Below are 25,953 nucleotides of genomic sequence, written 5' to 3'. Positions count from 1 at the left end.
TTGAGGACACATAATATGCAATGGTTGGCCTCCCACAGAGGAAACATCCCACAACTTCCCCAGATACACAAGCCTTGCCTTTAATTAGATGGTAGAGGTATCCCTTAGGGGACTTCCAGGGTCAGACATTGTACAGCAGAGTTATTCACCAAGTGACAGAAAAATTGGAGCATCAAGCCTGATAGAACAGATGTGTGTCTAAGATTACACATCCTAGAGTTTTAGCTTTCCAAATTATAGCAGTACCCAGGAATAAATAGATCTTACAGATGTTAGCTTTCGATCAGCAGAACTGTTTTTAAGCTTCTCAAACTGCAGAAGCTCAGGCCTCAGACAGCATATCTATCCTTCAAATGACTAGAATGCAAGATATGGCTTTAGACAAAAGCCATAAATAAGGTTACAGAGATTGTTAGCTATTTGATTTAGGTAATTCTATGTACAAAAATACCAAGGATTCCCAGCCTGATGACTAAGAATATTTAAAGAGCATGAAAGATACTTAAGCTAGAGAGTAAGAGCTATAGGTATATAAGATTTTGTATTCATCAACGAGTTCTGTACTTGTTCTGAATTTTGGCTAACACTGATTCTGCCTCTTTTTCTAACACAAATTCTCTTCCTCAAAATGAACTGTATATGGAACAAATCTGTTTTGGGCTCAAATGGCAGATATAACCATTGAGCTTCAGATGTGAACTAAATTCCATAAAATCACTGATTGGTCATAATGGTTGTTTAATCATAATACATTTTCTGTTCTGCTCTCTCCCTTCCCCACAGCGGGCAAGGGTCCAAAGGGACACATGCCCAAAGGAATGTTGAGCTAAGGTAAGTATAATGGACTTCAAACTTAACATTTTACATTCTGGACTTCGCTGGGCCTCTGTAGTTTCAGAATAACTTTCGGGGATAATGGTGTTTTTAATATACAATAACCGTTTCATACATAATTACATTCTGGACTTCACTGGGCCTCTGTGGCTTCAGAATGACTTTCGGGGATAGTGGTGTCTTTAAGATACAATACCAGTTTCATTAAAAAATAAAATATGAGACTTGTGTATTGTTCAATGGGTGATCTTTGCTGATAGTGGAAGAATGGGTCCTAACTTATGTTGATGACACTCAGACGCTCAATTCTCAGTTCCCAAATTCTTCTTTGACTAATAACTAACAGTGATTAATGATTATTTTTAACCAAACCTCTTGAGAAAGAGGTTTAGGTTAAATTGGGAAAATTCTGATTTAGCACTAATGAATTAATATGGAATATGGGTGATTTCAGCATTAACTTCGTCACTGACTTCTCGGGTTACCATGAAATTTGTGAGCATTATAGAGTGTTGGGTATTTGATGTGCCCAGAGTGTTGTATAAGAGCTACAATACTCTTTTTGAAGGAGTCTATAAATTTGAAGTTTGACTGCCATCTCCCTTATAGCAAATACATTTGTCTTCATGGACCATCTTTAAATTACTTTTTGTTAACCTTCCCCTATAGTCTTTTGTTAAAAACATTGCTAAGAATGATGGATAACAGGGACCATTTTGTACAACATTTTGTCCTAGAATTTATATTTCAGGATCATCAGGTGGAACACGGAAAAATGGGACAAAGGCTTACTTAGATTAACAATATTTTCCTATTTTATGTTAAGGCCAATTATAACTAAACTGGTTCATTAGGTCAATATTTAATGATACTCAGCGTATTTTTCAGCGAAATGTTACATACCCATTTAGAGATCAGGGGAAAGTTATACTTCCCAGGGGTGGAGGCCAACAGAACATTTCATATATTAATTTGTAGATTTAGATTAAAGATTTTTTTTCCAGAGAAATTAAGAGGAAAAGGGCCTTTATGTTAAATTTGTTCAGTGGAAAAATAGTAAAAGTATATTTTACTCCAAGCGGGCTCCTATGATTATTGGTATTAGTGCAGGGGCATCTGCCATTTTGGCAGTTAGTTTCCAAAGAGTGAGGAGAACTAGAAACCACAAACTCCCATTTAAAATGAAAGATTATGGTTCAATTACTTTAAAACAAATGTTGCCACAAAGTATTACCTGCTCCCTTAAAAGGCTGGCAGTTGAAGGTGCAACATTCCTCTGTGGAAAAAAGTGTATCATCATAAAAAAATCACATCTCTCCAGACCTGGATGACATTTCAACTATGATGTTGAAATCTGATGCAGACTGGTAGTTGTGTTTTTTAAATGCTTTTAATGTCTGAATGGAAGAAGGATTGCTACCTCTTTGGTTACTGGGGTGCGCTATTTCTCAATATATAGGAAAAGGAAACCCCTCTTTTCCAGAGTCATATTTTCCATTCCCTCATGACTTCTGTTAGTAAACGTTTGGTCAGATTAATGTCACATTGGCTAGTAGACTAGCTCAAAGAAAATGGAATACTATTGGTGGTGCAAGCTTGCTTTTAGAATTTTCTTTTGATCCACAACCAAGTATTTATCTTTGCTCAGTTGATTGACAAATAATTTGACATCTCGATGGGAAATCTATGTATGGCCTCCACAGATCTGTCCAATGTTTCTGATAGAGTCCCAAATATATTAGTCTGGGAAATTTTTTAAAGTTTACGTATTCCCTTCTGTATTTGTGATGCTGCTAAATTATTATATTCTGCCTAATTGGAGTTTGATCCATTGTTAGATAGACTTGTGACTAATAATTGGCTTTACAAAGTAGCATATTTGCAGAGATTATATTTTAACATCTTTGTTGGTAATTCCATTTGGTGTGATTGGAGCCATGAAGGGTTGAAAAGGAGAAATCCAGTTCATTAATGCATGTTGACGTTACCTTAGTAATTGACCAATAATAAAAAGGCTTGCAAGCTCACTTTAATTCACGGTTAGCTTATTGTTTCAATAAATAGTTTTTGGAAAATGCTCTAAACAATTGGGGGAATGAATCTCCAGGAAAAAAGACGTGAATGATATTACAATGGTGTAGCTCTGAAACAGGTCAATTATTTCAAATATTGAAGCTACCATTTTCAATCCATCAAAGAAATGTTTATTTAAACCTTAGTCTTTAAATCTTTGAACTGCATGGGAAACAGACATCACATTGCATAAGTTACAACACATGCGATTACATCTCAGTACCGTTACAACGCAAGTCGTTACAACGACTTGCTGTAGAGGGCGCGCTAAACTAAGGAATAGTATAATTTACTATTCCAACACCTCCCCTACTGTTGTACACACTGGAGTTGGAATAGTAAATTATACTATTCCTAAATCCAGCGTGCCCCCTACAGCAAGTCATCACATTGCATGCATTACAACACATGCAATTACAATGCGGTCGCTACAACAACAGCGTTGTTACATTGCAGTACCATGACAATGCAAGGAATCAAAAGACACACAATTGATGGACGGAATGCAGAACAAATCAGAACACTCACCCCCAGTCAAGAGATCTGGGTTAAATCCATCATTGTTTTGCTCACCATGCCACCCCAGTTTAGACCTGGCCATATTGCAATCAGTCTTGACCCTGTGCCTCATGGGAACAGTCCAGCCCGAACTGCCAAGCCAGGTCCTCCCTGGACCGGAAACAAGCATCCTAGGACCGGTTTCGGGGTTTCATCCCTCTTCAGCCCGGATAGCTTGATTCCAGTGGCACAGTGAGTTTTCTAACACCAATGGCACACTTCAGTTCACTGTATGTGATCTTGTTTTTGCACAGCAATATTAGCTTTTGCCCTTCTCCTACTTCCAGGAGTAGCCAAAATCTTACAGCCTCAGCATATGCATGATTGCTCCAAGATGTTAATCCTGGTTCCATTCTTATTGCTTGAGTCATTGAGGACCTCGGTAACGACAACAGGCTTTTCAAACATTTCTCCTCTTCATATTCCCAGTTGATTTTACTGCTTAGGGTTAGCAATTCAGTTCCATACTGGAATTGTGGGCAGATCATAGCCGCAAAGTCAGTGATTACTGGTCTTTGGGACATATCTCCATAGCCGTTATTGCATTTTTTTAAGACCACTTATTGATGCCAAGGCTCTAATTTTGAGTGAATCAATATGTTTGTTCCATATTAGTTTCTTTTCTAACCATATACCTAGATACTTGTATTTGTTGACGGTTTCCAATTTAGTAGGTCCTAAGTACCATTCAAAGTTTTTTGTTTTGCCAAAGCTAATCACCTACGTCTTCTCGATATTTACCACTCATTTTTTCTTATTACTGTACTCCATGAATCAATTCAATACCCTTTGTAGGCCGTCCGTCTGCATATGAGTCATGCTGTACGGGTACCATGTGTTTTTGGGCCAAGACCCTTTGATGTGGCTAATACTAATGGTCAGTCAACAATGAACAGGGAGAACAGGAAGGGGGCCAAGACACATTCCTGGCGCAGCCTGTTGCCGATTGGGATTTTACGGGTCACTCTTCCACCAGTATCATTAATTACCTGAGCCCAGTTTTGTAAATTCAGTCCCTTTATAATAGCAAGGAATCTCCTAAGGATTTCCAATTTAGTCAGCATTTCCAGTAAACATTTTTGATCAACCAGATTGAATGCTGGATGGAAATCGACCAAGCAGCAAAATAAGCTGACCCTTTGTTCTATAGGCTTTAGTGCTAAACCAATGGTCTATAAAAGAATGTCTTTCCTTAAACCCACCTTGTTCTAATGGGATGATAATGTTCAATTCTGCCCATTCCTTAAGTCTGACTAAAATTAATTTTGAAAGCAGTTTTTCGCCCAAGTCTAGAACATTAATCAGCCTATAATTTTTGGCTTTTTTTTGTGTCCTCCATGTTATGTTTTGGTCTTATAATTGCCCCTTCCAATTTTCTGGGGGCTGGCTTGTAGATAATATTTCCTGTTTTGCCAAAATGAAAAGCTTTGCCCACCAATTGGCTTTTGTATAAAATATGGTTGCAAGTAGATCACCTGGTCCTGTAGTCCTGGTTCATTTTAAGTCCTGTATGGTGTCTTTGATACGCAAGGAGAACCATTCTACTCTGCCACAATATCTTCCTCTCCCTCATATCTAGCTCCATACAGTTCCTTTAAGTGTTCTACCCACACTTCTTCCTGTACAGCACATCTCATTATCCCCTTCTCCTTTCCTGAGCAGTGTTGCACAAGCTACCGGTTGCCTGCTTACTAAAATGGGCTGTGTCAGAGACTGTCCGGGACTGTCTGGGACACAGTCAGGGACTTCAGCAAGGACTGAGTAGCGATGGTTTTAGGCCCAGATCTCTGTACTGGGGTGAATGTATGACATTGTTCTGCATTCTGTCCATCAATTGTTCTTTTTGCATTTGTCAGCCCGAGTGGGATGGGTATGCCCAGACGTGGTTCCCGTTCTCTCCATGACACTGGAGTCAAGCTATCCTGACTGATGAGGGCTGAAATCCCGAAACCGGTCCTAGGATGCTTGTTTCCAGTCCAGAGAGGACCTGGCCTAGCAGTTTGGGCTGGACTGTTCCCATTGGGCGCAGGGTCAAGACTGATTTGCATATGGCTGGGTCCAAACTGAAAAGGCATGGTGAGCAAAAAAACTATGGATTTAGGCCCAGATCTCTGCACTGGGGTGAATGTATGACATTGTTCTGCATTCTGCCCATCAATTGTTCTTTTTGCATCAGTAGAAAACATAAACAGAAAGGGGAGCACAGCACTGCCCAGGATCACGCAAGGAGTCAGAGGAGAAAAGGGCTCCAAAGGGGAAGCCTGAACAAAGGAACAAGATAGCTAAAACTCAGAAAGGATAGGCACTCAAGAGGTGATTTAGCATTCAGAATAACTATACCCAGGACAGATGTGAAAGACATATATATATATATATATAACAACATTAACAATAAAGGGAATGTGGGGTAAAGCACTCGGGAGCTCCACACTGTAAGACTGAAGCTCAGTAAGTTCCTCACCCACAATTGCTGTTACAGATACTGACTGCAAATCCCCATATATAGGATATGTATGCAAAGGCAGGGTCAGTGGAACTTATACCTATGGTGATGTTATAAATGTAACTCAAAGACAATACTCACAGTGAACAAGAAACAATACCTAGGTTATCAGCTGTGCCCATGGATCCTGGCGATCAAACAGGAACACGCAAGGCAGTAACAGCAAGGGGGTAGAACAAAACACAAGCACAATAGACAAGGAGCTAGCAAGGAGGAGTGCTTAACAGTAAAGGAAGGAAATCAAGGACACACTAGGCAGAATGCAAGGAAAAAACATACAAGGAAACTAGAAGAACAGAAAGACAGAAAACTAGGAACTGGAACCAAGGAAATAGGAAAAAAGGCAGGGACAGGAAAAGAATATACAGAAGTGAAGGCTACAAGTGTATACTAGAATAGTGCTGGATCAGGAGTCAAGAAAACAAAGTAGCACTGCAGGCAGTGCTGGAGCAAGAACAAGAATTTAGAGAAAGCTCAAAAGCCAAGGCAGCACTGTAGGCAATGCTAACTCAGCAACAAGAGAAACTGCTGCAGCTCAGGAACAAGGAATGCTGAGGCTCAAGAGTCAAGGTAGCACTGCAGGCAGTGCTAGTCTAGTTCAGGAACAAGGGAAACTACTGCAGCAGCCAGGAACAAGAAATAACTATAGCTCAGGAAACCCTGGAAACAAGGAAATCAAAAGCTCAGGAAAGAGGGGTATCAAAAGCTCAGGATACACTGGAATCAAGGATATCAAAAGCACTGGAAACAAGGGTCGGTCTCACCGGTACACAGCTTCAATGACCAACACTGGACTGAAGGGAGCTGGAGCTTAAGAGAGCTCACAGTAATCACATGCATCCGGTGTGAGCAGGCTTTCAGCAGCCAGCCACAGGTAAGCTGAATTCCTCCACCCATCCTTGGCCTGCAGGGGTGGTGATGAAGCAGTGAGCAGGGAATTCTAGGCAATGGAGTTTCAGGCACGAGTAGGATGGTTTCCACAAAACCCTCCATGGATTGGGAATGGATGTCAATTCCCAAATAATGTCTAAATGGCTGGAAGTCAGTATGTACATAAAGGGGAGGATCTGGAAGCTTATTAGAACACTGGAGAGTCCCACAGTTCAGCCCCCTGGTGGTGGACACGAGAACGCAGGGATCAAGTCGTGACAGGCTGCTCTTTGTCGGTGAGTATGGTGCTCTGGAGTTACAGTGATGAAGCTTCTTAGTAACTTTGATTGTCCTTGTGGATGCTTCTTTTTGCCACTATTTTAGAAGCATAGGAGGGAAAGTTCAGAATACTCTGGAGGGAACTTCAGACATAGCTTTCTGTGCTTAGAAGATAAAATACAGACAACGGCTTTAGCTTATCAATGTCTTCTGGCACACCTTCGTATGCTGATAATAGGGAACTGTTTTCCTGTATCATAGGATCATCATTGATGGTCATAAATGTTAGAATAATTCACTGCTGTGTGCAGGGACCCCGGAACACTCAATGCACACATTAACATGTCCGTTATAAAAAAAGTTCTCTCTACGGGGCAATTGTTTCCAGAATTTACACTCCTGCACTAAACATACCTCTACATAAATAAATTGCAGCGCTATAGCCTATAATCCTAATCTGCTGCTAAAAATTGTAAAATGAGACTTAATAGGCATTATATTTGCATAGTAGAAAACAGAGGCCAGCTATCCCTTTAAGAACCCTTGATGCTTTCTTCTCCGATAATGTATGTTCTGGCACTTCCCGCTCAGAGACAGTACTTTTTTTCCAGATCCGGAGAGTGGGACCTCGAAACACTGTGGATGTTGTTTTTACCCAATTTTCACAGCTTTTCATTCAAAACTTCTATTTTCTCATTATCATTCAATGTTTTTCATAACTGGAAAATATTTTCAATCTTTCTTTGGCTTTTCCAGTCATTTTTTCCTGTCATAATGCCTTCACCGTTTGCTCTTCATGTGGCGGAAAAAAATCAGCTTTGGACTCCCAGAAAGTCTGTGTGGTCTGCTTCCCAAATTCACATTCCACTGATAAATGTGACTTTTGTTTTAAAGTGTCCAAAAGGACACTTAAAGATCATGAGGCGTCAGACTTAGGGGAAAGCTTGAAGATCTCAAGGCCCTAGAGAAGATACATCTACAAGGGCCACCAGAGAAGGTTCTTCTACTGTGACTACAACCTCTTTCCTTTTAGCTACTGCGAAGAGGGAGATCTAGTAAAAACGAATTCAAAAGGGAAGAAAAAGAAGACATTGCCATTTCTGCTACTCCAGTTGCCATTGATCCCTCTTAACATCAAAGACATAGTTGTTAGGAGTTGGATATTTTGTCGAATCACCACCACTATTCAGGAAGACTTGACCTTTGACGTCAAAGTGCTTCAATCATCTGACATCACCTTTTTGATTAATGTCACTATTAGAAGTGGCCATAGTACAGAAACAGCACTGGTGGCTGCCCCAGATAGTATCAGGTGCCAGATGAATCAGGGTGGGGCGGCTGTCTTGGTGCTGCTGGATCTGTTGGCAATCTTTGACACCGTCTCACCCATGCTTCTGGTACAACGTTTTCATCAGCCATTCCTTTCACACCAACTGGGTGCAGGTTCTCAGCTGTGGGGGCTTTAAAGCTAAGGCCTTTAATCTTCCCTGCGGGGTCCCTCGGTGGTCCTTGTTGAGCCACACTCTTTTTTAATCTGTACCTCCCCCCTCTCACAGAACTCATACATTCATGGGGTTTTCAAGCACTCTCATGCTGATGACACACCGATTATCGTATCCTTCTCTTACAACTTGCCCTCAGTAGCTATCATAAAAACGGAAACCCCGGCACTCTGATTGTCTATATATACAGTTTAAGATGTAGATCTCTCAGAGCAGAGAAATGAGATGATGTGAGGGAATAACCCCTGACATAGGGAACATCCAGGACAGCATGTATCATTCAAACAATAATTTATTCATCAACTAAATGATCGTAAGCATGAATCAAATCAATACATCAAATATCCAAAATGTTCATAAAATTGATTAGTTCTTATGAAGTTCTTAGAAGTCCTATTCTTGACAAATGGAGCATCTAAACAGCCAACGCATTACAGTAATTAGAGTAGAAAGAAGAGACAAAAGCTTTTTAGGAAAGAGAACTTGTGGGAACACACACTGTCCCCATTCAACCGTCAAATATAACACAAAAAGCCATAACATAACAATTGTAAAATCAAGATTAATAACCTCTTTACTGAAGCTCACACAGAGGGGGCTTCAGTATATCCACTCCCCTATTGACTCAGATATTCTGGATAACTGTAGATTCCCAGGTTACAGTTCCAATATTCAAACAGACTAAGAGGTGAAAAAATAGTACAACAAAAGAGAATCAGTTTCATTAAACATTGATATCTGGAAGTCTAATATCTATATAAAGAAGGATGCCTAGTAAGAGAATACTGATAGTTATTTTCAAACCTTTGTCTTTGGTTAAAAAGAGTTGGAGTGTGGCTTGGGTATCGTAGAGAAATTCTTTTGAACGTTTCAATGTGCTACATTAGCATCTGTTAATTTATAACTCTATAACCATTTAAGATTCTAAAAGTTAATGATAAACTATACTAATATAGACCGGGGTTTCCATTTTTGTATTATTTCTTACTAGTCATTTGGTGGCTTGTGGGACTGATATTCTTGGTAGTGGGGTATTTCACCCCCATTTGGCACCTGTCATACGCTTGACTCCTTCTTTGACCATGTTTAATTGATGCAAATACCCTTCTATCTGCTTATAATTTCTTTTTGATTGTGCGACGATACATCCACCACTACCTTATGTGACACTAAGTAGCTATCATGTTTAATCTGTGCATGACCAAGATTAGCATCTGGATGAAAGAAAACTTTCTTACACTGAACACGGAATAAAACTGAGGTGCTAGTGTTTGATGCACAATAATCCATTTGGTCTTGCAAATGTGGAATGTGGCCCTTTACCCACTCCTGTTTAAGCAGCCAAAAACCTTGGGTAAACTTTGACACATTCCTGAATTTTGACGCACAGACCAATTGCATCATGAGTACTTGCTTTCTCATAACTTGGTTACTGCAATGCGCTTTAGTTGAACATTAATGCCTCCTCCCTCACTGAACAGGCTGCAAGTGGTTCACAACGTGGCTGCGCACATGATTCTTAACTCTCCCAAATGAGTGTCTGTCAGAGACGCCATTAGAGCGCTGCATTGGCTCCCTGTAAGTAAGCGCATTGTTCTCAAGGCAATTTACCTAGTCCTCCTTGCTCTCCATCACAAAGGGTCCAAACATCCTGGATATAAAATAGTCAGCTTCACGGTCTTCTTCGTTATTGGCCAAACGAGACAGTAACTTCTTCTTTTTTACTCCCACATCCTTTTTTGGATTACCTGCTAGAACATCTCCCGTGTGCAATATAATCACATTTAGGATGTCATTGCCACAAAAATAATTATTCCTCACACAACTGTCTTTGGAATTATGGAGACCCAACAGGCGCATCCAATGCCCTGGCCATTACTTCTTAAACCCTGGTTTATTAATGCTAGCAAAGGAAATTATTTTTAGCTGGCTATAACAAGGCTATAACTTTTTACCTATTTAAAAAAAAAGGCCTACAGAACAGGATTTAGCATTCCTTCGGCTTAACCCAAAGCCTGCATCAGCACTGTGGGTGTATTTAAAAACTGTAAGTACAATAGTGCAGGTCTAACTTGGGTAAAATTCATATGTTTTAGAGTGGATGTATAAACTGAAATCACAAATGATTAAATTTCGCACAAATCTTGACAATATGTAAAGTGTCATTGACTGAAACATTATCGCAATCATATAAGGGCATCATCGAGTCCTTAAAACAGCCGTGATTGAAAGGCACTAGTTGCGAAAATAAATTTAGCCTAAAAAATGTCAATAGACGTCGCTGATGGCGGGACAACTTCCAGGTTAGATAGGGTTCCAGGCCACTCACAGTTTTCACTAGTAGTTTTCACTAGTAGCTACTAGGATTGGTATGGAGTTCTGGTCTCCCTAAGGATTTCATATTAAAGGCGATATAAGCCAACCAAGGAATCAAGGAAGGTTAATCCATGTTCAAACAGTCTTGTATAATTAATCTGTTAAAACCAAGCTCCTCCTTTGTCCAAATTAAGAGCCACTGATTTAAAGGACCGAGTCGAAGCTGGTTGATGATATAACCCAATCCTTCATGCACAACTTCATATGGTACGCTTTGTGGGACTCCTAATAGCCTCCTTAAAAAAATTATTTTTCGCTATTTGAATTGGGGCTACAGAACCATAATCCCAAATTCCACATCCATAGCTGGTTATTGGGGTGCACTTGGCCTTGTAAATTTCCAAGGCTGATTTTATGTGGGTGCACCCAAGCCGACGTAAGAAATCACCTATGCTAAACATAGCTCAATTAAAGACCATCATGTTATGGGTTATGAGTGAATGCCACTAAAGGCCAGAATCTAACTGAACCCCTAGATAACGGAACTCGTCCACCTAACTAATATGGTCACCATCTAACATACATTTCATCTTTTTCATTTTTGGTGGGCCAAACTTCAATATGTGTGACTTCGAAAAATTGATGGAGAGGTAAAGGCTGTTCATAAAATCGATAAAAAGATTAAGAAGTTTTTGTAGTCCCTTGGCCGTCTGAGCAATTAAATCGGTAACATCTGCATAAAGCAGAGCTGGAATTGAATGGCCACCCACTTTGGGGACATCCAAGTTCGTGTCAGTCAGTGCTAGTTCTAAATGATTAATATAAAAATTAATTAAAAAGGTGCTTAAATACAACCCTGACGGACCCCATGCTGCAGTTTAAAGTGCTGTGTGCATTCACCATTAGGCCCATATCTGACACAAGCTGAAAGGTCCTTATGTAAGTCATACAGAAAATGAATTCAGGCTCTACTCCCATCTGAGCCATCATGGCCCACAGTTTGGAGCAGTTAACTCAGCTGAAGGCAGAGCTGAGGTCCATGAAAGCCAAATGGATTGCCCCCTTCTTGACCTTAGTGTACTTGCAGACCAGTAAATAGAGGTTTAGGTTTTGCTCAATGTTCCCCCCCCACCCTGGCATGAACCCATATTGAAGGTCAGACAAAATGCCTTCCTCCTCAGCCCAAAATGAAAGGCGGTCCAACAAAATCCGGTCTATAATTTTTATCTCTGGATCAATCAGAGATATGGGCCTGAAACAAGCCGGGTTCCGACTCATTGCCCTTTTTAAAAACAGGAACTATGACTGATTGAGACCCTGTCAATGGAGGGGTCATTGACTGCTGAGTTTAAGTGCAAGGTTGTTAAAGGGGCCCAAAACTCAATCTAGGAATTAAAAAAGTCTCCTGGCACACACTCAGGCCCGGGAGCTTTACTGGGGGGAAGGCGGGCAATGGATGCAATGACCTCGGGCAAGTGGAAAAGTATTGTTTGACCATGCTTATTACCCCTCGGTTCACTAACCTCTTCCACATGATTATAAACAGCCTTAAAATGTCCCCTCATGCTTGTGGTGTATGTGAATGCCTGGTTAGAGAGTTGGTCGCTATTGAAATGAGAACAGTTTACCACTCTCCAAAAAGCAGCACTGTCACACTGCAGACTGGCGGTCAAAAGATTATTATAAAAAAAACAAATGAATGTCCTTTGGGGATTGCTAAATCACCAATGTTCTCTACTCAAACACTCCAAGTAACATACATACAATTTTGAGGGTTACTGTTTTGGCCAAAAAACACAGTGTGCTAACACATGAACAAAAATTACAAATTTGTAAAGACAATTTACTAATTAAAATACACAATTAAAAACTTGTTCATACAAGAGATATGATGTTTGATAACAATGATATCAAATTGACATTCCATAAAGGTCTACAACAAATAAATTCAAAATAGTTAAAAAACCACGCAAGAGTTAAAAAATACACTATTCTTTGTCATAGGAATTCATATCCATATCACAGAATGTTAGAGAAGGACCCTGATGTACCACATTACGTCAACATATAGAGTAACATCAAGCTGGCTTCCTGATTTAGACCATCTTTCTCAAGACTAAAAGTTATTCACTCTCAGCTGTAAATATATCTAAAACAAAAATACAAAATGTTATACATTTGCACATGCGAAAATCCGTCATACATGTGGCCCATAGTCTAGTATAGTGTAGTTTTAGTTATCTAGCATTAGTGTGGTGTAAGGATGCTGTACAATAGAGGGGATCTGTAAGGATTAACTAAACAGTGGTGCAATCTCTGATAATTATTTTATTTGAAATGAAATGATAAAATGTATATTTAGGTACAATATTTTGATGTTAATAAATTGACTTAACAGTGTTGTTATGTTTGGGAAAGTAAAAAGAAGTAATATTGGATATATCTAGATATAACAACTTTTATGGTCTTAAGATAAATATTTTTGTATAACATTTTGTATTCGTGTTTTAGATATATTTACAGCTGAGAGTGTATAACTTTTAGTCTTGAGAAAGATGGTCTAAATCAGGAAGCCATCGAAACGCGTCGACGCCTGCATACCATAAATCCATTCAGCTTGATGTTATCAAACATCATATGTCTTGTATGAAAACGTTTTTAATTGTGTATTTTAATTAATAAATTATCTTTACAAATTTGTAATTTTTGTTTATGTGTTAGCGCACAGTTTTTTTGGTTAGAACAGTAACCCTCAAAATTGTATGTATGTTACTTGGAGTGTTTGAGTAAAGAACATTGGTGGTTCAGCAATCCCCAAAGGATATTTCTTTGTTTTTTTCTGATCGAACCCTAGTCCTTTGGTTGGCAAAAGGGTCCCTCTCACTTTTTGTAAGAGTCAAAAGATTATCCCAGGCTCAACTCAATTACCAGAGATCCACACTAACTCTGCTTCAGACCCTTACTTAGTTGGGAGTGACTCTAGACCCAAAACAAATTTGGAAAGAGTGTCATCCATCCAGGGAAAGTGTCAACTTCACAAGAGGTTTCCGAATACAGCTGCTCATCAGATTTCAACACTTCTGGTTTCAATTGCTTCATGCATTGTAATTGTGCCAAATCCAAAACTCTTTATGAGGCCACTATAGCAATGTTTGGAGGGTCTATGGGCTCAAAAGGATAACAACTCTGACCACAAACTCACATTGTTTCAACAGCAAAACAGTCTCTCACCAGGTGGTGCAAAGCAAACAACCTACTGAAGTTTCATATCAGTGAGATCTTCCTACTCGAATGATTGTAATAAATTCCTCATTAGTTGAATGAGGTACTCACCAATAGCATTTGTCTGTTTAAGGTTTGTGGACTCATCAAGAGAGTTCATATCACATTACCATCTTGCAGCTCAGAGCAGTCCACCTAGGTCTCATGACATTCCAGCTGTGTTTGATAGCAGATCGGATCTTAGTGCTTATCGCCATAATGCACTACTTAAACAAGCAAGGGAGCTCCAGGTCAAGACCCCTCTTCACTGGAAGCTTTGTAAATCTGGTTATAGTTGCTAGCCTGGAACTACCCATAGAGGCAGTTAATCTCCCAAGACAACAAAATCAAACAGCAGATTTTCGCAGCAGATTCTTCGAAGAAAATTGTAAATGGGTCATAGACAACAAGGTATTGCAAGACATCTTCTTGGCTGGAGGTGTCTAGCATAAGTGTATGTAGAAAGAAGGTTTTACCCAGTTACTTTTAGGTCCAAGAGGGGAGGAAAAAGAACAAATGTACAAGGTTTCTGCCTCTTAACCGACCTATCACTCTTTTTTCCAGTAAGTACTCACGAAAATCTAAATATCAGTGCATAAATAGTTCCCCATAAACAATAAACTCATTGTCTACAAAGAAGTTTTTCTTTTCATCTTTTTGTTTTTTTTATTTATCAAAAATATCGAAAATATATTAATTTTTCATTTCTGTATTCTCTCTTATGATTTACAATTAGTCTTAAAACATTTATGTACATACAATCATTAATGTGAACATGAAATACATTATTCTCAGATCACAGTTGTTGTACAAATAAAACACCCCCAAATGACACCATAAATATCTACATTCTCACCTCGCATACTATTCTTGCATCCCAACAAACATACCACACAAAAAAAGGGAAATGAAGGAAAGAACTTAATTATATAACAATGAAATACACAACTGGATAGATCAACTGCGATATAATTGTTGAGTAATTTCCCAAAATCGATTATAACAGATATGACATCAATTTATGTTTCTTCCTTTGTTCTGCTTAGGTTGATCCTTATAGGATTTGTTTTCCAGTTATGAAGTGGCTGGTCTACGTACGTTTCGGTGAACTATTTTTTAATCACCTTCCTCAGGACAAATGAAAAAAAAAAATTCTGTACAAAGGGGGGGGGTCTTAAAATAGGCGAGACATCAGGAGTTATCATGTTCTCATCGCCCTACAGCTTCCAAGGGGGCAGGTGTTGTATCAGGGTTGGACTACAATTAGTATGATCCTTGATATCTAGATATTGTTCGTGGTAGAGATTTCTTGTATATATAATGGTCTCATATAGCCAGGATATTCGGAGGTGAGCTTGATACTGCTCCCCTCTCTCCTTGGTAATGCTATACCTTAGAAAATGTAAGGAAAATAAAATAATGATATCTTTTTCTCAAAATCTTTTGTTCAGTTAGTAGGGTGATGTCGCTCACCAGAGTTATTTTAGGGCTCTGTGATTCTTATATGATTCATTACCTATTGGGTTACCGCTACCTTCCCAGATGTCGTCCGAGTCCGACTCACCAAGGAGAGAGAGGAGCAGTATCAAGCTCACCTCCGGCTCTAGGCAGTGGTCTGGGTGACCACTGCAAATTCTTACATTTTAAAAACAAAATTAAAGAAAATTAAAACGTTTTTTAAATGCAGCCCAGTATTTAACAAAATGTTTACTTTATTGAAAATCAATCACTGGCATGATGGTCTGCTTACCCTTGCAGACCACCATTTCGGTAATTGTGGGCAATCAAATTTAGTCACAATTCCAGCTTCCCAAATGAATATTAATTAAATAGGTCATATTGTAACTTAAGCCAATTCTATTTTCACAGAACCAAGCCAGTGGTATATAGTTCAGTATGTAAAAATATTGTCCCAAATATACTAATTGAAAATTGTGACTAGTATTTTGCGAACAGTAAATTATACATCTGGCCTCAAGTCTACTATTACCTGTGATTGTCCTTTATTTTTTGAATTAGTGTTTAGAATTCAATACTTAGTTTATGGTTGTCACATTATAAGGATGATGATAAAATGTCATGTTTAACTGTTAGGAGGAACGCTAAAGATGACTTTTAAGTGTCTTATGATTTATGAGTCTTGTTATAACATACTTAAATATATGTTCAGCTAAATGTTTTTTTCTATTGAAATAATTTAGCAAAGAGTATATCAATATTGTAAAGTTTAGTTAATTATACAGTAAAGAATAGTATTCAACAAGAATAAGAGAAATGAGATTTTATGTTTCTATAGGGACCACGTTCGTCAAAATCTAAGTGAATGGCGTAAAATCTATGACAGTAAAGAACCGCACAACCTTCCCTTGCCAAAACCACTGGATGAAAAATTAAACTCGTTACAAAGCATCATAATTCTTCGAAGTTTGAGACCTGATAAGGTAAGCTAATAGAGTGAAATCATTTGCTTCGAAACATAGATAGATGACAAACTATGGTTTATGAACCTCAGACATCTAAAGTAACACTGTTTTACGTTTCAATTTCTTGTTTCACAAATTTATTCTTGGGCATAGCCCAGAAAGACTATCCAGCAAAGTTCACTATTGCCCAGCCAGGTGCAATAATATAAATAAACACAGAGAAAGCAGGGTATTATCACAGGTTTAAAGGCCAATTACCCAACAACACATTTAGGACCAGATGTACGATTGGACTAGTTTTCTAAACCATGTATTGCAACTTTCCAATAGTGTCAAAATTACCAATCTGAATTTTATATAAATTAAACTTGTAAAACTTGAGTGCTTACTTTCCAACTGTGGCTCTTTTCAAGGACAGTTTTAAAGTGTGAATAAATAACTGTCACGCTACTGCTGATGGAGACTCTAAAGCAAGTTAACTGACCCATTACAAAATGAGAGACTTGAATCCTGGCATCTCTTCCAGTCTGTGATAACAGTTCATGCCAGAACGAGTGTAAATCAGTGTAGTGCTGTAAGTCTGTATATGCTGGACCCAAGCAGGGGCATAGTTTAAGGAGGGGTGTTTGGGGTGTTACAGCCCACTAATAAATGTATTTTTCTGATAAACGTTGTGTACAGGTGCTTTCATTCGGGAATTGTGAGATGTCGGTCAGATTTTACCTGGGATGTTTATACACACAGACACTAATGCACGCACAGTTTCCCCCTCTCTGTTTTGAAAGTCCTCAAAATGTTGGGAATGTAATTTTTTAAATATTTATTCTCTTCTTTCTCCTACCAATTCACATTCCTCTCCCTCTCTAATGCCCCTTAGGCTCCTCTCATGCACCCTGCTTCTCGTATAATATATTGAAACATTATGTGCCAGCCTGATTGTTTACAAATCCAAAGCTCACCCCCTCCCCTATCTCACTGACCAAGCTACCCCCCTGGACCCAAGACTAGTCCCCAAACGATGTCTTCATAAGAGATACTGCATTGAACTCAAGATACATCCAGCCGGAGGGAGTAAAACAGATTATGAACCCATAGCCTGGATTCAGTTTCCTACCCAGAGTGTCACTAGGAATTAGCAAAGTAATGTACAACTTGCCCACACTAAGGAATGAATCTAGGCACCTCAGCTTGATTCATGGCTTGTGTTACTAACAGGGGTTCTCTACTATAGTAGATGATCCTGCCATTGGTAAATCCTGATCCAGAAGCTCTGTAACCTGCCACAATAATTAGCATGAAATCTAGAAAGATAACATCTCCCCATCAGTGGATGGGGAATTTAAGACATACTCAATTACACATAGGATAACCTCGCAGAACCTACAGTTACAGCAAATATTTCAGGTCTGAGTGAAAACTGGGGTAACATTTTTTAATAGTTCAACAAAATGCATACTATTAACATACTTTTAGTTGCTGGGACCTGGAAGCCTGAATTAAGCAAAGAGTGGCCACATGGGCCCTTATTACAAAATGTATTTCACCTGGAGCAATAACTCAAGGTGAAATTCTGTATCTCTCTATTCTAAGTTACTCTGGATCTGGAATTATCAGGTCCACAAGCTCTGGAGCTGATAATTTTAGACCCAAATATATTGAATTCTATACAATGCTGCATTACTTCCCAGCTCTTGCCAGACAACTGCAGCAGCCAAGGCTTGTGTCCTACTTTGAGAATTCTCTTTGTAGCTGTTGCCTAATTACTATATCAGTAAAATTCATGACCACTGTCCGGCTGGACAAGTCTTTAAAAATAAGCACTGATTGGGTCCTTATTGATTCCCTTCTCTATTTAACTTGCTCCTAGGTTGGCATTGTGGCCACATGCTGACAGGCCATGACACCCCATGAGAAGGACCCTGTGCTCCGAACCATGAGTGATCTACCACTTCTGGCACCTTACTGCTGCATATGGAGCATCTCCCCCACCCTCACAATGGGACCTTGGGGCCACTGTTCCCAGTTATATTTTCCAGTCTTGTGGCAGGTGCTGGCCTGCTGGGGTCACACCCACCCGTCTTTCATACAGCCTTGGGGCTTGGGCTTAGACCACTTGTTGGAGCGCACCACTCGTGCATTACCTCTGAATAATACCCTACCAGTGCAGTGAGAGGCCTGGGTAGGGAGACCCAGCTCCATGCTGGAAACAGTCCTTGGTGTCACTCCTAGACAGCGCTACATTACCATTTATGAAGCAGCGATGCTGCCAGACTTCATTGGTGGCGGCCCTTGTTTGATTACAAGGACTTTGTGCATTTCTCCCATGTGACTGCTTCTCAGGGATGGGCCACACTAAACCCACCAGAACGATACCGCCACCAGGCCTCCATGCATCCCAGCACACTCTCTCTGGCGGATCCTGAACCCTAGCTGTGGAGGACTGTGCAGCCCACTAAAACTGCCCCTCCCTCTCGACAAAGTGGATGCCATCCTGCAGGAAATCTATGATTCAAGGGCAACCTTATCCTCACGGACTCCCCAACAAGCGTAACACTCCACCAGTATAGGAAACCTCCATAAGCATATCGCCATTTTACATGATGGAAGGACCATCGTCTACTCCCTACAACAGGCTCTAGATGGAAGACAGGCGGCAATTGCAACAGTGTATTCCAGTAGACTGCACAATTGCTGCTCCACGCAAGCTCCTCAGTGGACAATGCCTCAGACTATGACTCTAACATTAGTGTGGCATTATTCCCCTCAGTGACACCACAAATAGCGGATGACGTCCTCTGAGGATGGGAACACTCTAGTCCCAACTTCATTCTATTGGAGCGCCTGATTGCCACAAACCATGTGAGACCCCCCTGGGCAACTGATATCGCTAGCTGCACCGTCTTTGAGGAGCCCAGGGTGGTTTGTATGATGTGTGATGCCATGGGGGGTGGGAGGAAGAGGGGGTCTGATTGTGGGGCCCATGCCCTCTGGAATTCCTCCCACTCTGATACACTATATATTGGTACGCTGAATTAATCCATAATATCCCCTAGTAACATATTGGACTATTATGCCCCCAGGTGCATGGGGACCCCCCTTCTATAGGAAGTAACCATCTCAGGGAGGATCTTTTATATTTTTCTCCACTTCTCTTCTATCTTATGGAATTCTAGATCTCCATACTTCATGACACACAGTATGCTTTACAAGATGGTTTCCGGGGGTCATGAAAATGGGGCTATTTCATTGTCACCACTGTTTCTTACACCTCAGTATCTTATTGAGGTCCTAGTTGGCCTATCCCTATGGCAGTTGCACATAACAACCCATTAGTTGGTTTTGCAGTTTTGGATGAACGATCATTCTTCTTTGAGCCTAGTATTGGGGAAATGTTTAATTCTTTGTCAACCTTTGTCGCTTATGGTCTCATATTGCAAAGCATATATAATAAGTGGGAAAATGTTGGTATACCACATTTTACTTGTCCAAATGTTGGATGTTAAGCATAGCTATAAGGTGCTAACTTGAAGTCAGGGGAATAGGGTTTATTCAAAAACGACAGAGAATCCTCACCCAGCTCAACACCCGCAAAGCGAATATAGTTTGTTTGCAGGGGACATACCTTTCCACCACCGAGCCTGTTGAACTGCACACAAAATAAAGAGAGCAACTATTTGCAACACCATACTGGGCCTTCACCCATAGGGCAGCCATGTGGTTGTATGCTGGTGTATTCTTTAAAGTCTCTGGCACTAAAATAGATCAAAATGGTTATGTCTTTATACCCGGGCCGCATTAGATGGTAGTACGTGAAGTGTTTATGCCCCTAATACGGAACAGGATATATTTTTGACTCACCTACCCTCTGTATTGGATGAATGGGCACAATCCCATGGTTCACTTCAATGCAGTCATGAAACTAGGTCTTGACACTTCTTACCCACCACTGCGGAGCGGGGGCTCAGGTAAACAGGCCAGGATTCTGAGGGGATAGATGGCGGGATGGTTCTTCACTGATGCAAGGGATGCCCGCAATGAGGGGATGCATGAATACTCCTTTTACTCCCCCCCCCCATAAACTACATGCCCGATTAGACCAAATCCTCTGTCCTGCCTCACTACAATCAGACATCACACAAGCAACCTACTTGTGTAAGACACTATCAGACCACAATCCTCTGGAACTTGTCAGGACATGGGCTGAGTCTCTTCCCCCATCCTGACATGGTGCTTACAGCCGCACTTATTGAAGGACATTGTATTTAAAGATACCTTAGCTAACACAATTGACACATATTTTGAAGAAATCATTAATACTCCATCATCCCCACTGATAGAATGGGAAGCTTTTAATGTAGTGATAAGGGGTACATCTATTAATACCATGGTGGGTCAGGCTCTGCTGTTACCTCTGTGACCTCTGTCCTAGCTTTTTAGCGCGCCGCTCTTTAGCGCTGCATTTTAACTAAATGTCCTTTTGCTAGCGTTTATTTTATCTTGTGCTTTGCTGCTTGGCCTGGGGGCAAGGGTCTCCACTTACCTGCATTTAAAGAGTTGATGCACCGCCGTTTTGGCGGGTCCGGGTCTCGAGGGGGCATATCTAATCAACTTTGGCCGCCATTTTGGATTGGGGCTGTTGGCGCTTTTGCGGGCGCCATCTTAGAGCGTCTTGACGCTCGCTTCAGTCCAGGGGACGCCTATTTAAAGTCGTCCTCTCCGCGCAGCGGGAACGCGCAGCTGGGACGCCGTCGCGTGGCCGGAGTCGTGCCAGAGTCCTGCCCGTCTGCGCCCGTCCGCGCTAAGGACGCGCGGGACTCTGGCCAGGCCCTGCTGGTACGTGGAGCGGTTGGTTATTTCCAGCCATGTTGACATACTCTTGTGACACCCTGCGTGACCTGGGGCGCCGGACTGTTGGCTGTAGCTTACCCCTCCTACATCCATTGGACGGTCCCTATCATTGTGCTGGCTGTCAGTGGTTTTTGGAGCAAGCTACTTCTATTGCCCCCATACGTCCGGTGGCAGCCGTTTGCTACACCTGCCCGGAGCATGTTCTCCGCATTTCTAGTTTTAATGCTAGGTCTCTGGTGTCACATTATCAGGCAGTATTTGACCTGTTGCAGGATACAAGCCCGGACATCGTGGCTATCACCGAGACATGGCTGAAAGACGAGGACGCAGCCATTATTAATCTGGCATTCCCCCCTGACTATACTGTCCGTACCCTTAATCGATCTTCTAGGGGAGGGGGAATTGCCCTGGCTATTCGTTCTAGTCTTACTTGCTCCTGGACCGCACTGACCATTGCGGGATGTGAAAGTGCGCTGTTTAAGATTCTGGTTACTCCACACTTTTCACTCTCGGGGATGGTGGTCTATCGTCCCCCAGGGAGCGAGGCGGCGTTTCGCGCCGCTTTCCCGGATGTGGTCAGCTCCTTGGTGGTGGGGTGTCCCAATTTTTCGATTCTGGGGGACCTTAATCTCCATTTCGATAGACCTAACCTACCCGCGGTCAGTGGCATTCTCGCGGATTTGGAGGCCTTACAGTTGCTGCAGCTTGTTCAGCAGCCCACCCACATCGGTGGCCATACGCTAGATCCCTTCTTCACTAATTTGACAAATGCTTCTGTCACTGCCGTCTCGCCCCTGGGTTGGACTGATCACTCTTTGGTCGCCATTAGTACCCCTTTGTCAGGAAGGATTGTCACCCCTCCTGCAAAGCTGATCGTAAGGCGGCACTGGGGCAAATTACGGTTGGAAGATCTGCACCGTGTCCTCGCTGCAGAGCCATTAGATCCGTTTGTAACTGTTGATTCAGGTTACGATGGGTTCTGCGCGTGGATCTCCAAAGCGCTAGATGCGCTCATTCCACTCACCGCCTGTAAGACCAGTGCCAGAGAATCTAGCCCATGGTACGATGGCACCCTACGTGCGCTCAAGGGCAGCTGCAGGCGTGCAGAGAGGGCTTGGCGGAAGGCGTACGACTCGGGGAAAAAAGCTATCTATCTCGCCTCCGTCAAAGTATACCATCGGGCTGTGTGCCGTGCTCGGGCTTTGTATTATACTGCCGAAGTCGGCAACAGCTCTAACCCCTCGAAAACTATTTTCAAATTGATGAAGGATCTGCTAGCTAAGCGCCCCGATGCTCCGACGACGGGCTCTACTGCTCATTGTGAGGCTCTTGCGGTGTTCTTTCAGGAAAAGGTCCAAAACATCTATATGACCTTTCCATCCACAGGACCCCCAGTTGAGTCTCCGATTTCCATCTGTAGAGACACAGCCCTGCACTCGCTTCCCCTGTTGACATTGGAAGGGTTTAACATCTTGGCAAAGCAGGTGAAATCTGGGTCCCCCTCCGACCCTCTCAGTTCGGCTCTCTTTAGAGATGAGTCGTTCGTGGGTCGGACCGTGATACACTCCCTGATCAACATCTCGTTGGAGTCGGGCACGGTCCCCCGTAGCTGGAAGCGGGCGATGGTCTTCCCCATCCTTAAGAAGCCCTCACTGGACCCAGACAAGCCTGAAAACTATCGGCCTATCTCTTTGCTTCCCTGGCCTACCAAAGTCATGGAGGCCCATGTCAACAAAGTTCTCTCGGCCCACCTCATCCAGTTTAACATCTTGGATCCCACCCAAAATGGCTTCCGTGCTGGTCACAGCACGGAGTCTGCCCTTCTCTCCATGGCTGAACACCTACGCACAGTGATGGATGCGGGGCAGACAGCGGCGCTCGTTTTATTAGATCTGAGCGCCGCGTTCGACACCGTGTCCCATCCTATCCTGTTGCATCGCCTGGAGGAGGTCGGGCTGGGTGGCTCTGCCCTCCAGTGGTTTCGCTCTTTCCTAAACGATCGTTTCTTTAGCGTTGCGCTGCCACCGTACCAGTCCCAATTCCTTCCTCTGAGACAGGGGGTCCCGCAAGGCTCCTCGCTGAGTCCCACGCTTTTCAATCTGTATGTGAGACCGCTGGCTGAGATCGTCAAGCAATGGGACATGACTATGGTCTCGTATGCTGACGATACTCAGCTAGCGGTGACTATCAGCGGGGACGCGGATCGGGATGCCCCCAGGTTTCAGAGTGGACTTAGGGCGGTGGCAAGCTGGATGAAGAACAACTGTCTCCAGCTCAACGCGAAGAAAACCGAGATCATGATCGTTGGCAGGAAGGCGGAACTGTGGGGGGACAAGTGGTGGCCCATTGAACTGGGGCCGGCCCCTCTCCCGGTCACTGAACTTAGGAATCTGGGAGTGTGGCTGGATCCCGCTCTCAGTTACGAGGGCCACTCGAAGAAAATCGCGGCCGGTTGTTTTGGCATCCTGCGGTCGCTGAGGCCTATTCTTAAGTTCTTTGACCGTGGTACCAGGCAGCTGATAGTCCAGGCCACGGTATTATCTCGCCTGGACTATGCCAGCTCGCTTTTGGTAGGGACCAACCTGGCGGAGACTACCCGCCTTCAACGAGTGCAGAATGCCGCGGCTAGAGCCATTGTAGGCTTACCCCGAAGGAGCTCTGTCTCAGGTGTCTTGAGATCCTTGCATTGGCTCCCCATTAAATCACGCATCCAGTTCAAGATGTTGTGTTTGGCGTTTAAGATCTTGAGGGGAGTAGGTCCGCCAATTCTTGCTGACCTCCTGTCGTGGTATGTTCCTTCCCGCGCTTTGAGATCGGGAAGCCAAGCGCTCGCGGTGGTCCCCCGATACAGGTTGTGTCGGGCTGGTGGTCGCTCTTTTAGGGTGAGGGCGGCTGAACTCTGGAATTCCCTCCCAGTGGACTTGCGGCTACTGACTGACCTCTTGGCCTTTCGCAAAGCTCTGAAAACGTTTCTTTTTTAAATAGATCTTTTATCCGTGTTGTGTTTCTGCTATCTGTTGCACATTGCCTGCCATGCGCCAGGACGCCCCTTAGCTGGGGCAGCTGTGCGCAATACAAAAGTGCATAACATAACATAACATAACATAACATAACAGAGGACTGTTCAACATGGCATATCTCACACAGAGATTCAATCGGAGTTACTTGAACAAGAGATGCTAATGGACAGCTTGCAAGAAACCAAAATTAAATATGCAGACTCCTTGTTTGCCTATGTGCTATTGACTATGCTGCCTACACACAGAAAATGCATGCAGAGGGAGGCAAAGCTAGTGCACTCCTGGCACGCATGGTCAGACCGGCGCCTCCACCTACACCTGTTCTGTGGGTGCTCACACCCATGCATACACGTTGCACCACTCAATTAGACGCCCAGGATAGATGGTATACCTTTTGAGTTTTATGCTGCATTTGCTTCCTCGCTGATTCCACAATTGGAGCGGATCTGTAACGCATCCTTAGAAGCGGACTGACTACCTACTACGTGACAGGCCTTGGTTAAATCCTTACTAAAGCCGGACAGAGCACCTCATTAAATATACGGCGCCTGTATCAGGTCATGGATGTGGTGTGCGAGCAATACCCATCTGTGGGCTGCCTCTCCTTAGACCTGCAGAATGCGTTTGACACGTTTTGGCTCATTGGAGTGGGAATATCTGTTCTCAGCTCTGACGAAATTCAATATTTTTTCTACCTACGTATGGTGGATCAGACTAATATAAACTAATACCACCGACAGAACAAAGACAGGGCACAGATATCCTCACAGTACCTGGTGTCCAAGGGTACCCAGCAGGGATGCCCGTTATCACCCCTATTATTTGTTTTGCTATGGAACCCTTGGTGCAACACATCAGGCTGACAGCGTTCGACTGGTGGATCCCATAGGACACATGGTCCATACCATCTCCATGTTCGCGGACAATATGATTTTCTACATCTGTGACCTTGAACAGGATCTGACATCTATGTTTGATTTACTACAGTTGTTTGGAAACGTGTCTGGCCTTTGGGTAAAACACAGTAAATCCCATGCTTTCTCATTCCGGAATAGCACTGAGCGTCACATGCTGCCCTTTGTTACATATGGCATAAAAAGAGGACACCACACGTTCCGATGCCTGGGCGTCCAGATATATAGAAGTACAGAAGACTTATTAGACGGGAATCTCAAGAGGGCCATCACATTGTTGAAAACTCAAATTAAATTCTAGGTAACACTGCCTCTGTCAGTAGTCGGCTGGATAATACTGGCTAAGATGGTGGTGCTGCCCCACTTGTTATACTACTTTCTTAATTTACTTGTCATTATTCCTGAGGCGATTTTCAAAACGCTTATTAATTGATCTGATGTTGAGTACTGGGCGGCGTAGGGTTGGACTACCTAAATTGCAACTATCACAGTGAGATGGAGGGATGGGCGCCCCTGTCTTTAAAGCTTAAGGTCTAGCAGGGCAGCTCCAGT

At 42.4% G+C, this 25,953-nt stretch overlaps 1 protein-coding gene across 1 annotated transcript in view; it reads left to right on the top strand.

Annotated features, from left to right (window-relative positions):
* Positions 1 to 25,953, top strand: part of DNAH12 (dynein axonemal heavy chain 12) — a 1,449,067-nt gene that overhangs the window by 1,141,962 nt on the left and 281,152 nt on the right. Inside the window, exons 62-63 of the mRNA XM_085624669.1 lie at positions 784 to 831; positions 16,493 to 16,637. Coding sequence (XP_085480795.1) covers positions 784 to 831; positions 16,493 to 16,637 — 193 coding nt within the window. The remainder of the gene's footprint in view (positions 1 to 783; positions 832 to 16,492; positions 16,638 to 25,953) is intronic.

The sequence above is a fragment of the Triturus cristatus genome, chromosome 9 (genome assembly GCF_964204655.1).
Source record: "Triturus cristatus chromosome 9, aTriCri1.1, whole genome shotgun sequence".
Lineage (NCBI taxonomy): Eukaryota > Metazoa > Chordata > Amphibia > Caudata > Salamandridae > Triturus > Triturus cristatus.
The sequence above is the reverse complement of the archived record's forward strand: the minus strand, read 5'-3'. Positions and strand labels throughout refer to the sequence as shown.